Here is an 11,894-nt window from a genome sequence, read left to right on the forward strand (position 1 = left end):
TACGCAAACACTACGAAATATGAAAGTAAGATGAAAAAGAAACATTCTATTGCCTTATACTACAAGACTAAAACAAAATAAAACTGTCAAAACTCACCTTTTCAGTGATAACGTCCGAACAGATCACCCACGTAACAGAGAGACCGCAAATGGAAGCACGATCAACTTCTAACTGCTGGAGTGGAAAATTCCATTCTACACATGCAAATTGTTAATGTGTGTCCTTCCCCGCACACAAATAACACGCTACGGTAAAAAATAGACCACAACTCATTTTATAGCTCAGAAATTCATACAAGACCAGCTACCATCGGAACATATTCTCTAAGAAACATATTCTATACCTAACTTTCAGCTTTCGTTTTAAAAAACAAAATCGCAGATTTATAACTTAAAATACAATTAGTGATAACTGTAGACTTTTCAGTAGACTACAACCTTTTTTTTTCATTGTTTTTTTTGCAGTTTTGTTTCCATTCAACAAACAAACAGTGTCTACAAAACTAGACACAAAACAAACACAAAACATACACAACAGCTCTTAAGGCCCGGTCCCACTGCACTTACGGATGCAAAGAGGATGTAAAACGTAAAAAAATCTTTGCCATCCGTTGGAAAACGCTATGCATCCGTTGTGTACTCATTGCATACGTGCTTCATACGCTCTATCCATCGAGCATCCGTCCACTGTGATTTCATCCGCGCAAAAAGTTTTGAGCTCCACAAAACTTTTAGAACGGATGAACTTTCCGCCGTGTACGATGTAAATCCGCGACATATATGAGCAACAAACGTTCTATGTCCGTTATCATCCGTTAAACGTCTGCTGTATCCTCTCTGCATCCTCTGGGCATCCTCGCAACTCACATCCGCTGCAGCTGAAAACGGAAAGAGGGAGGAAAGATAAGGTACATGAAACGTCTATTCATCGTTAGTAGCACGGAAATAGAAAGGATGTAAGCGTATGCATCTCGTATATAAAGTATTCAAAACAGACAAAGCGTTTATATCTGGGATGTATCTCGTATATTTAGGATGTCTGGAGTATGTCTAGAGTATGTAGAAGGACACCTAGCGGACAATCGATATTTTGTATAAAAAGGGGGAGAAAATCATCTGGATCTCAGTAGAGATGTATCGATGTAGCCGCCAGCACGTCTTTCCGCTTTATGCTGACGGCGTGCGTGCTGCATCCTTTTATATCCGCGGAGCAGACGCAATTCATACCCCCCGCATGCGCAGTGAACGGTCTGCATCCGATATACATCCGCGCAACATCCCCTTTGTTTCCGTTAGGTGTACGTGATGCATCCCCTTCATCCGCTATGCATCCGCTCTTTCTGCTATGCATCCGCTTCTCAGTTATCACCGGTAACCCCTTCGGAGCTGTCATCCACTTCCATCCACTTTCATCCGCTAGGTTTCCTATGAACATGCGTTTAACATCCCCGCTATATACTACCCACGTCCGTTCTTTTCCGTTCTGTTTTTGCAAATTTTCGCCAATTTTGTCCATTTCTGGAGCGGATGAAAACGGATAGAGCCACCCCCGAAATTTTGCTCGTCTGCTGTGTCCTTTTTGCATACGTTTTGTGTCCATTGGCCAGTGGGACCGGGCCTTTACATGAGAGATAAACATCTGGCATGATACAAGATGTGGTGAGTCAGTCTTACAGTACACGAATGTCGTTCAAGTCCGCAGCAGTCCTTTTAATAGGGTGGAGGAAAGGTCTGGACCAATATAGTCCAAAAATGGGCGCCATACTCTGTAGAACTGATCTACACTGTGATGTATGACGTTGGTAAGGTATTCTAAAGGTATCAGCTCAAAAATTATTTTGCGCCAACCACAGACAGAAGGAACCTGCAAAAGAATATTTTTCCTAGCTGCGAACGTTAGAATATTATACAATCTTTTGTTGACTGCTGTTTTCAAATAGTCACTTGGAAGACCTAGAATCAGGGACACAGGGTCCATTTCTATATTAATATGAAAATTTCTCTCCATTTCACTTATAATTTCAACCCAATATCTTTGACATTTATGACAAGACCAGAAACAATGTGTTAAAGTTCCCACATCCGTTTTACACTTGAGACACAAAGGGGAAAGAGAGCAGTTGAAGAAATGCCTGCGGTGAGGGGAAATATGTAATCTGTGTAAAATGTTAAGTTGTATTGCTCTTGTCCGAGCACAAATTGAAATCTTTTTTGCAAGAGACCAAATGGTATCCCACTTTTCTTCATCTATGGTCACAGACAACTCCTTCTCCCACACACCTCTGATCCCCTGCGCATCAGTAGTAGAAAAAACATTAAGTACATGGTAAAATGAGCTCAGAGACACTTTCAATTGTTGATGAAAGAGAATTTTCTCAACAACAGATATTTCAGGGTGATCAATAAGGGTTGTACTATGAATGATATAATGCCTTATTTGCAAAAAGCAAAAGAAATCTTTTTTGGACAATTTGTAATTGTTAGTAAGCTGTTCAGATGACATAAACTTATCATCTGAGAATAGGTCACTGAGGGATTTAATATTCTTCTTAGACCATTGTCGAAAACCAGGGTCCGAAGAACCTGGGGGAAAAGTAGGATTATTTATTATTGGGGTGAAAATAGATGTTATATTTGATCTTCCCTCAAGACGGCGGACAAGCCGCCATGCTTTTAGAGTATTGATTGTTACAGGATTTGCACAAAAAGCTTTGATATCTTTAAAATTATTTTAAAAAATAGGTCACTTAGTCTGCACTGTGATAATGCTGTTTCAATATCCATCCAGATTGAAGTTTTACCCTTAACCCAGTCGTTTACAAATCTTAAATGGGCACAAAGTTGGTAAATTTTAATATTAGGTAAGTCCAGGCCACCCATCGAACTTGGTAGATGTAATACTGCCATCTTAAGCCTGCGTCTACGCTTGTTCCAAATAAAAGCGCTAAGCCATCCATTTATATCCTTCAACACCCTTTTAGAAAACAAAGCAGGAATAATTTGGATAGGATACAATAACCTAGGCAAAACATTCATTTTGACCAGGGCAATGCGTCCTAACCAGGAAACAGGAAGTGACATCCATCGCTCTAGGTCCTGCTTAATTTTACAAAATAAGGGTGCAAAGTTGGCTTTATATAGTTGATCAAAGGATGGGGTGATGAAGATTCCTAAGTACACAAACCCATTGGGAGACCATTTGAAAGGAAAGGAAGGTACAGTAGTTGGTATTGTTGAAAGAATACCAAGGGGCATAGCCTCTGATTTATCCAGGTTGATCTTATAACCAGAGAAACAACTAAATCTGTCCATCACATCAATAAGACCTGGTACAGATGTTTCAGGGTCGGTCAGAAGGATTAGAACATCATCCACGTATAAGGTTATTTTATGACACAACTGTCCAATCTCTAAACCACGTATTGTGGGTGTCACCCTTATGGTCTCAGCAAGTGGCTCTATGGCCAAAGCGAATAGGAGGGGCGATAAAGGGCAGCCCTGCATCACCCCTCTGTGAGTATTGAAGAATTCAGACCTGAGTCCATTAGTCAAGACTGCTGCCTGTGGTCTAGTATATATAATTTTGACCCATTTTATAAAGTCCTCCCCCAACCCAAATTTACCCAGTGTATACAGTAAGAAAGACCATTCAATTCGGTCGAATGCTTTCTCTGCGTCGAGAGAAAGCACCAGACCATTAATAGACTTTTGCTTAAAAGCTAGGATAGCATTCAACAAATGTCTAACATTGGTAGCTGAATTCCGACCCCTTACAAAACCTGTCTGGTCTTCCTTCACCAGTTTTGGTAAGAAATTTTCTAAACAAGAGGCCAAGATTTTAGAAAGCAGCTTCCTATCCACATTTAGGAGGGCTATGGGCCTGTAGGATCCGCAAGAGTCAGAGCACTTCCCTTTCTTTAAAATTAAGGATATATTGGCCTCCTTCAGTGTTTGTGGGAATTCTCCTGTAGTGAAGGAGTGATTGAACATATCAAGAAGAGGATCTACAAGAATATTTTGGAACTGTTTATAAAATTCACAACAGACGCCGTCAGGTCCTGGTGACTTTCCATTTTGTAATCTTTTAATAGCTTTGATCTCTTCAGTTTTAGTTATGGGACTATTAAGGGCAGTCTTATGCTCTTCTGACAAATTTGGCAAATCCAGTTGAGCAAAGAAATTGTCCATTAGTTGCTCTCCCTCTGGAGCTTGTTCAGAAGAGTACAGGTTTTTGTAAAAATTCTTAAAACAGTTATTTATCAGTTTATTTTCATATACCTTGTGGCCATCTTTATCAGATACAGCTGCAATAGTTTGGGATTCTGCACACTTCTTAACATAATAGGCCAGACATTTGCCTGCTTTATCTCCATGCTCATAAAACCTCTGTCTAGTATATTTCATTTTCTTCTCTGCATCCCTGGTAAGAAGGCAATTTAGAGCTGTTCTGATTCCCGTGATTTCTTGCCACAATGGTGGTGATGGAGCAGCAATATATGCTTTTTCTTTATCCATCAGTTCACTCTCTAAAGATTTTTGTTTCTCCTGTCTTTGGTACTTCTTTGTTGAAGAGTACAAAATAATTAATCCTGTGGCATAAGCTTTGCATGTTTCCCATAAGACGGAGGCGTTGCTGGCCGATGAAGTACAACCCCGATTCCAAAAAAGCTGGGCCAAACTACAAATTGTCAATAAAAACGGAATGCAATGATGTGGAAGTTTCAAAATTCCATATTTTATTCAGAATAGAACATAGATGACATATCAAATGTTTAAACTGAGAAAATGTATCATTTAAAGAGAAAAATTAGGTGATTTTAAATTTCATGACAACAACACATCTCAAAAAAGTTGGGACAAGGCCATGTTTACCACTGTGAGACATCCCCTTTTCTCTTTACAACCGTCTGTAAACGTCTGGGGACTGAGGAGACAAGTTGCTCAAGTTTAGGGATAGGAATGTTAACCCATTCTTGTCTAATGTAGGATTCTAGTTGCTCAACTGTCTTAGGTCTTTTTTGTCGTATCTTCCATTTTATGATGCGCCAAATGTTTTCTATGGGTGAAAGATCTGGACTGCAGGCTGGCCAGTTCAGTACCCGGACCCTTCTTCTACGCAGCCATGATGCTGTAATTGATGAAGTATGTGGTTTGGCATTGTCATGTTGGAAAATGCAAGGTCTTCCCTGAAAGAGACGTCATCTGGATGGGAGCATATGTTGCTCTAGAACCTGGATATACCTTTCAACATTGATGATGTCTTTCCAGATGTGTAAGCTGCCCATGCCACATGCACTAATGCAACCCATACCATCAGAGATGCAGGCTTCTGAACTGAGCACTGATAACAACTTGGGTCGTCCTTCTCCTCTTTAGTCCGAATGACACGGCGTCCCTGATTTCCATAAAGAACTTCAAATTTTGATTCGTCTGACCACAGAACAGTTTTCCACTTTGCCACAGTCCATTTTAAATGAGCCTTGGCCCAGAGAAGACGTCTGCGCTTCTGGATCGTGTTTAGATACGGCTTCTTCTTTGAACTATAGAGTTTTAGCTGGCAACAGCGGATGGCACGGTGAATTGTGTTCACAGATAATGTTCTCTGGAAATATTCCTGAGCCCAGTTTGTGATTTCCAATACAGAAGCATGCCTGTATGTGATGCAGTGCCGTCTAAGGGCCCGAAGATCACGGGCACCCAGTATGGTTTTCCGGCCTTGACCTTTACGCACAGAGATTCTTCCAGATTCTCTGAATCTTTTGATGATATTATGCACTGTAGATGATGATACGTTCAAACTCTTTGCAATTTTACACTGTCGAACTCCTTTCTGATATTGCTCCACTATTTGTCGGCGCAGAATTAGGGGGACTGGTGATCCTCTTCCCATCTTTACTTCTGAGAGCCGCTGCCACTCCAAGATGCTCTTTTTATACCCAGTCATGTTAATGACCTATTGCCAATTGACCTAATGAGTTGCAATTTGGTCCTCCAGCTGTTCCTTTTTTGTACCTTTAACTTTTCCAGCCTCTTATTGCCCCTGTCCCAACTTTTTTGAGATGTGTTGCTGTCATGAAATTTCAAATGAGCCAATATTTGGCATGAAATTTCAAAATGTCTCACAGGGTGTCAGATAGAGTGATAGGCATGAAGTTGGAGATTCAAGGAGTGGTAATCAATGTTGTGTGTGCGTACGCCCTACAGGTTGGATGTGAGAATGAAGAGAAAGAGTCTTTCTGGGAAAAGATGGATGAAGTGGTAGAAAGTATACAGAGGGAGGAGCGCGTGCTGATAGGAGCATATTTCAATGGACATGTTGGCGAGGGAAACAGAGGAGATGAGGGCGTGATGGGCAGATATGGTATAAGAGAGAGAAATGTGGAAGGGCAAATGGTGGTTGATTTTTCAAAGAGAGTGAATTTGGCAATCGTCAATACATACTTTGAGAAGAAAGAGCAGCACAGGGTGACGTTTAAGAGTGGAGGAAGATCTACACAGGTGGCCTACATACTCTGCAGAAGGGGTAACCTGAAGGAGATTGGAGACTGTAAAGTGATGGCAGGGGAGAGAGTAGCTAAACAACATCAAGTGGTCGTATGCAGGATGAGCTTGAAAGTGAAAAAGAGGAAGCGTGAAATAGTGGAGCTGAAGATTAAGTGGTGGAAACTAAAAGAGGTTGAACATCAGAAGGAGTTTAGGGAAGAAATGAGATGAACATTGAGTGGTCATGGAAGTCTGCCAGAAGATTGGAATACTACTGCTGTACTAGTAAGAGAGGCAGCAAGGAAGGTGCTAGGGTGGTCATCGGGAAGGAGGAAGGAAGACAAGGAGACATGGTGGTGGAACAAAGAAGTGCAGGAAATTATAAAAGAGAAGAAGCTAGCAAAGAAGAATTGGGACGATCAGAGAGACGAGGAAAGCAGGCGGTTATACAGAGAGACGAGACAGAAGGCAAAAAGAGCGGTAGCGAAGGTGAAAGCAGATGCATACCAGGAGTTGTATGAAAGACTGGAGACCAAAGAAGGAGAGAAAGACCTGTACAGACTAGCTAGGCAGAGAAACAGGGAAGCGAGGGATGTACAGCAGGTAAGATTGATGAAAGATGTAAATGGAAATGTGCTGACAAACAAAGAGAGTGTATTAAGAAGGTGGAAAGAGTACTTTGAGGATTTATTAAATGAGGAGAATCCAAGAGAGAAAAGGTCAGATTCACTGGAGACAGCAAATCAGGAAGCAGAGTTGGTTAGTAAGGATGAGGTGAGGGCAGCCATGAAAAGAATGAAGACTGGGAAAGCAGTCGGACCAGATGGTATCCCGATTGAGGCTTGGAGATGTTTGGGTGAGACGGCTGTGGAGTTCCTAACGAGATTGTTTAATAAGATCCTAGAGAATGAGAAAATGCCAAATGAATGGAGAAAGAGTGTGCTCGTCCCAATATACAAGAATAAGGGAGATGTACAGAGCTGCAGTAATTACAGAGGGATAAAATTGATGAGCCACACCATGAAGCTATGGGAAAGGGTATTGGAGGCGAGATTGAGAAGAGAGGTAGCAATCTGTGAAGAGCAGTACGGGTTTATGCCAAGGAAGAGCATGTCGAATGCAATTTTTGCTTTAAGAACGTTAATGGAGAAGTACAGGGAAGGCCAGAGAAAGCTACATTGTGTGCTGTAGACCTGGAGAAGGCATACGATAGAGTGCCGAGAGATGAGTTATGGTATTGTATGAGAAAGAGTGGAGTGAATGAGAAGTATATCAGAGTGGAGCAAGACATGTATGAGAACAGTGAAACAGCAGTGAGGTGTGCAGTTGGAACGACTGAATGGTTGAAGGTGAAGGTGGGACTTCATCAAGGATCTGCTTTGAGTCCTTTTTTTGTTTGCCATAGTGATGGATAGCTTGACGGACAAAGTGAGGCAAGAGTCACCATGGAACATGATGTGCGCGGATGATATTGTGATATGTGGTGAAAGTAGAAAGGAGGTTGAGTTGGGTTTGGAGAGATGGAGGTATGCATTGGAACGAAGAGGAATGAAGGTGAGCAGTAGCAAAACGGAATACATGTGCATCAATGAGAATGGGGATGAGAGTGTAGTGAAGATGCAAGGAGTAGACGTAAAGAAAGTTGGTGAATTCAAGTACCTGGGGTCAAACTGTGCAGGAAAATGGGGGCTGCGATAGTGAGGTGAGAGAGAGAGTGCAGGCAGGGTGGAGCAGTTGGAGAAGGATTTCGGGAGTCATTTGTGATAGGAAAGTCCCAGCAGAAGTGAAAGGTAAGATGTATAAGACAGTAGTGAGACCAGCTGTGATGGATGGATTGGAGACCGTACCCTTAACGAAGAGACAGGAGGCAAAGTTGGAGGTGACGGAGTTGAGGATGTTAAGGTTTGCGATGAGAGTGACGAGGTTGGACAGGATAAGGAACGAGCACATCAGAGGGACAGCACATGTGGAGAGCTTGGGAATGAAGCTAAGAGAGATGAGACTGAGATGGTATGGGCACATCCTGAGAAGAGATGCAGAGCATGTGGGAAGGAGAATGTTGAGGATGGAGCTGCCAGGCACACGAAAACGAGGAAGGCCAAAGAGGAGATACATGGATGTGGTGAGAGAGGACATGAAAGTGACAGGTGCGGTAAAGAAGGATGCGGAAGACAGGGAGCAATGGAGACAAAAGATCCGCTGTGGCGACCCCAATCAGGAGCAGCCAAAAGAAAAAGAAGATTTCTTTCATCATTTTATTTCAAATTAAAACCAACATCACCATTCAAAACCGTATAGTTTATTGACTGCGAGTATATTTAGTGGGGAACCCCCACAGTACCCAGTTTCTGAGACAGACCCATGTGTGTGTGTGTGTGTGTGTGTGTGTGTGTGTGTGTGTGTGTGGAGTCTAACTGACTTCTTCTCTTTATGTCTACAGTACACTCAGAAGGAGGACAAATTTGAGGACGAGATCAAGGTTCTGACTGACAAGCTGAAGGAGGTGCAGTTGCTGCTTTAGCTGCATCACAAATGAACACATTATTATTATTATTATTATTATTATTATTATTAGCTATTTCAGTACAACAAAATATTACATTTCTAAGACTGGTCATGATTAATCGACTGAAGTCTTCCATAATTGATCAGTATTGTCTTCTGGCATATTAATTTGCAGGACAATCTATCCTGCAAAATTAATATTTTTCCTTTTTAATTAATCGTTTGTTGTCACAAATTTTAACAAATTAAATAAACAAATAATTAAAAAATAATTAAATAATTGAGTAAATAATTAAATAAATGGGATAATTAAATAAACAAATTACATAAATATAGTAAAAAGAATGAAAATATTGGTATTCATCTCATTCTCTCTAGCCGCTTTATTAATAATAAAAAATAAATAATGAAATAATTATTTAATTAAATAATTAGAAAATTAAAAAATAATTGAATTTAACAAATGAAATCAAATTAAATAATTTTGTGCAAATCACTCTTGAGTTACACAAAATTAAATGTGCTGCAGAACGACGTGTCCGCATTTGAGCAAATGTTTTAGTGTTGGTTGTGTTTTAATATCTGCCATATTTACTTTTATATTTAAACAATCTAAAAAGAACATTTTCCATCCTGGTGGGATTAAAAATACCTGAAAAGAGCACGAGTCCATCTTTATTTAACAAAACTGCAGTCTGACTATCACTCATTAAGATTCCCAAGTGAGTTTAAACATGTTGCATGTTGGAGTTCATGTGTAAACTTTGTGTGTGTGTGTGTGTGTGTGTGTGTGTGTGTGTGTGTGTGTGTGTGTGTGTGTGTGTGTTTTCCTCCCAGGCTGAGACTCGTGCTGAGTTTGCTGAGAAATCAGTCGCCAAGCTGGAGAAGACCATTGATGATCTGGAGGGTAGGTCACGTTCCACAAACCTCTCTCATGTCTCACGTCGCAGGATAAATTACATTTATTTTCCTATAAAATCCTTATTTATTGTTTCTCATTTCTAGTTTTAGTTTCTCTTCATCTTTTTTTGCTTCAACCTCTTTTTATTTCTCTCCATTTCCACTCGTTTTGTCTGTCTGTTTATCCGCCTGTTTTTGCACTCATCATTCCCATCACCCATAATCCTTTGCTCCATTTCCTGATTGGCTCGTGTAGATGAGTTGTATTCTCAGAAACTCAGGCTCAAAGCCATCACCGAGGAGCTCGACCACGCCCTGAACGACATGACCTCCATGTAAATATTTTGATAAGGATAAAATTGAAGCATGAATACTTTTTTCACCTTTAATTTAATGTATATTATAATGAAACGTTCCCTTTGCATGCTGCTTTGTTTGCATGCTGTTCTCTTGTTTCTTCATCATTTTTTTTTTTGTTTCTCTCATCCACATAGATAAACGATCTCATCCCTGGTCCCTGCGTCGGCCGAGTCGCTTCACTTCACACTTCTGTTCTTCTCCATTTCTCTTTCCTTTCTTACTTTCTGTCACTGCTTTCCTCTGTCTATGGCGATCGGTTTTCCATCCGCTGTACAGAACTTTTGAGTGGTTTTACTTTCTGTAAAATAATAAAACTTCATTTAATTTCATCCATGTAAAGCTCCCCACTCACTCAGTCTCTTTTAGTTTGTCTTAGTCTTTTCTTATGTCTTTAATTTATTCTTGAGAAGCTTGAATAAAATCTGGAAAAGCTCTTCTCACTACGTCCTGCTCTGTTTCTTTTTTGTTTCTTTGTTTGTTTTTGCTTTGACATTTTATCTGCATGCATTTTAATAAACATTTCCAGTTCACGCTGTAACTGAAGGGAAAGATAACTTTGTGTATCTGCTAACATCTGTCTTTTTCTCTTTCACTCCGTCTCTCTCTCTCTGTCTTTCCTGATCAGACCGACTCCATCATCAGCTTCAGGGAAACCAAGTGCTTTCACACGAGCTCAGTTTAGCACTGAATGCTGATTAGAATGTGGAACTTTACAGTACACGGATTTAAAACTGTGCTTTTAAAGCTTATGCTCTGTAGCCCTGTTTGGACGGGATTTTGTTTACATTAGGAAGTGGATTAATTCCACAATTTCCAGATGATTTGATCAGCCGTATTGGTGAGAACATTACAGACCAAATCACCTTTTGTTTCTTCTTGTGTTGGTAAAAAAAATATTTTTTTGTTCGACCACTGCTACTCACTGTATTTAATCCTCTCACATGTGTATCCATATTAACACTTCCCAAAAAAACGCTGTGATCCTGAAAGCTGATTAAAGGGGCTCTGATACTCATGACAGCTACAGGTATAAAAGCACTTTATATTTATCAACCATAATATCATGCAGCTTAGTTTTCTAGAAATAAACGCATGAGCACTTATATCTCTGTCCTGAATCATTTAACATTAACATAACTACCGAATAAATAAAAATCTTTATTAACATGCAATTATTGATGAAAAGCAAGTGTGTAAACTCAGTGTGATATTTTCAGTGGACAGTCCGTCAGAGAAATCATCATTATCGGTGATTGTCAGGGAACAGACCTGCAACGGGAACAGAATAAACAGGAAAAACAAAACACAGAAAAGGACCAACAAAGAAAAAACACCAGCAAGAGTCAAATCCAGGAAACACTGGAGCAAAAAACAAGGCTCAAGGCTGAATGATACAGAGGAACCGCACAAAAAAGACTTAAATAAATAGACAGGTTAATGAAGGGCTTTACTTGGAACAGGTGCACACATTAGGGAACAGAGCCACAACAGGACAGGGGCGGAAATAAAACTATAATAATTTTTAATTTTTGAAAACATTTGGCGCATTATGAAGCATCAAATATGACAAATTGAGCAGCTGAAATTGTATATCATGTAAGAATGAGACAAGATTTCTCTTTCAAAACTACAGCAGTAGGTCTCCT

At 40.2% G+C, this 11,894-nt stretch overlaps 1 protein-coding gene across 1 annotated transcript in view; it reads left to right on the forward strand.

Moving 5' to 3' along the window:
- The window catches only part of tpma (alpha-tropomyosin), a 66,654-nt gene extending 55,970 nt beyond the window's left edge, over window positions 1–10,684 (forward strand). Inside the window, exons 7-10 of the mRNA XM_060940399.1 lie at window positions 8,924–8,986; window positions 9,826–9,895; window positions 10,145–10,223; window positions 10,383–10,684. Of these exons, the coding sequence (XP_060796382.1) occupies window positions 8,924–8,986; window positions 9,826–9,895; window positions 10,145–10,223; window positions 10,383–10,386 (216 nt within the window). The 3' untranslated portion in view covers window positions 10,387–10,684. The remainder of the gene's footprint in view (window positions 1–8,923; window positions 8,987–9,825; window positions 9,896–10,144; window positions 10,224–10,382) is intronic.
- The last annotated feature ends 1,210 nt before the right edge of the window (window positions 10,685–11,894 follow it).

The sequence above is a fragment of the Neoarius graeffei genome, chromosome 15, assembly GCF_027579695.1.
Source record: "Neoarius graeffei isolate fNeoGra1 chromosome 15, fNeoGra1.pri, whole genome shotgun sequence".
NCBI classification, from domain to species: domain Eukaryota; kingdom Metazoa; phylum Chordata; class Actinopteri; order Siluriformes; family Ariidae; genus Neoarius; species Neoarius graeffei.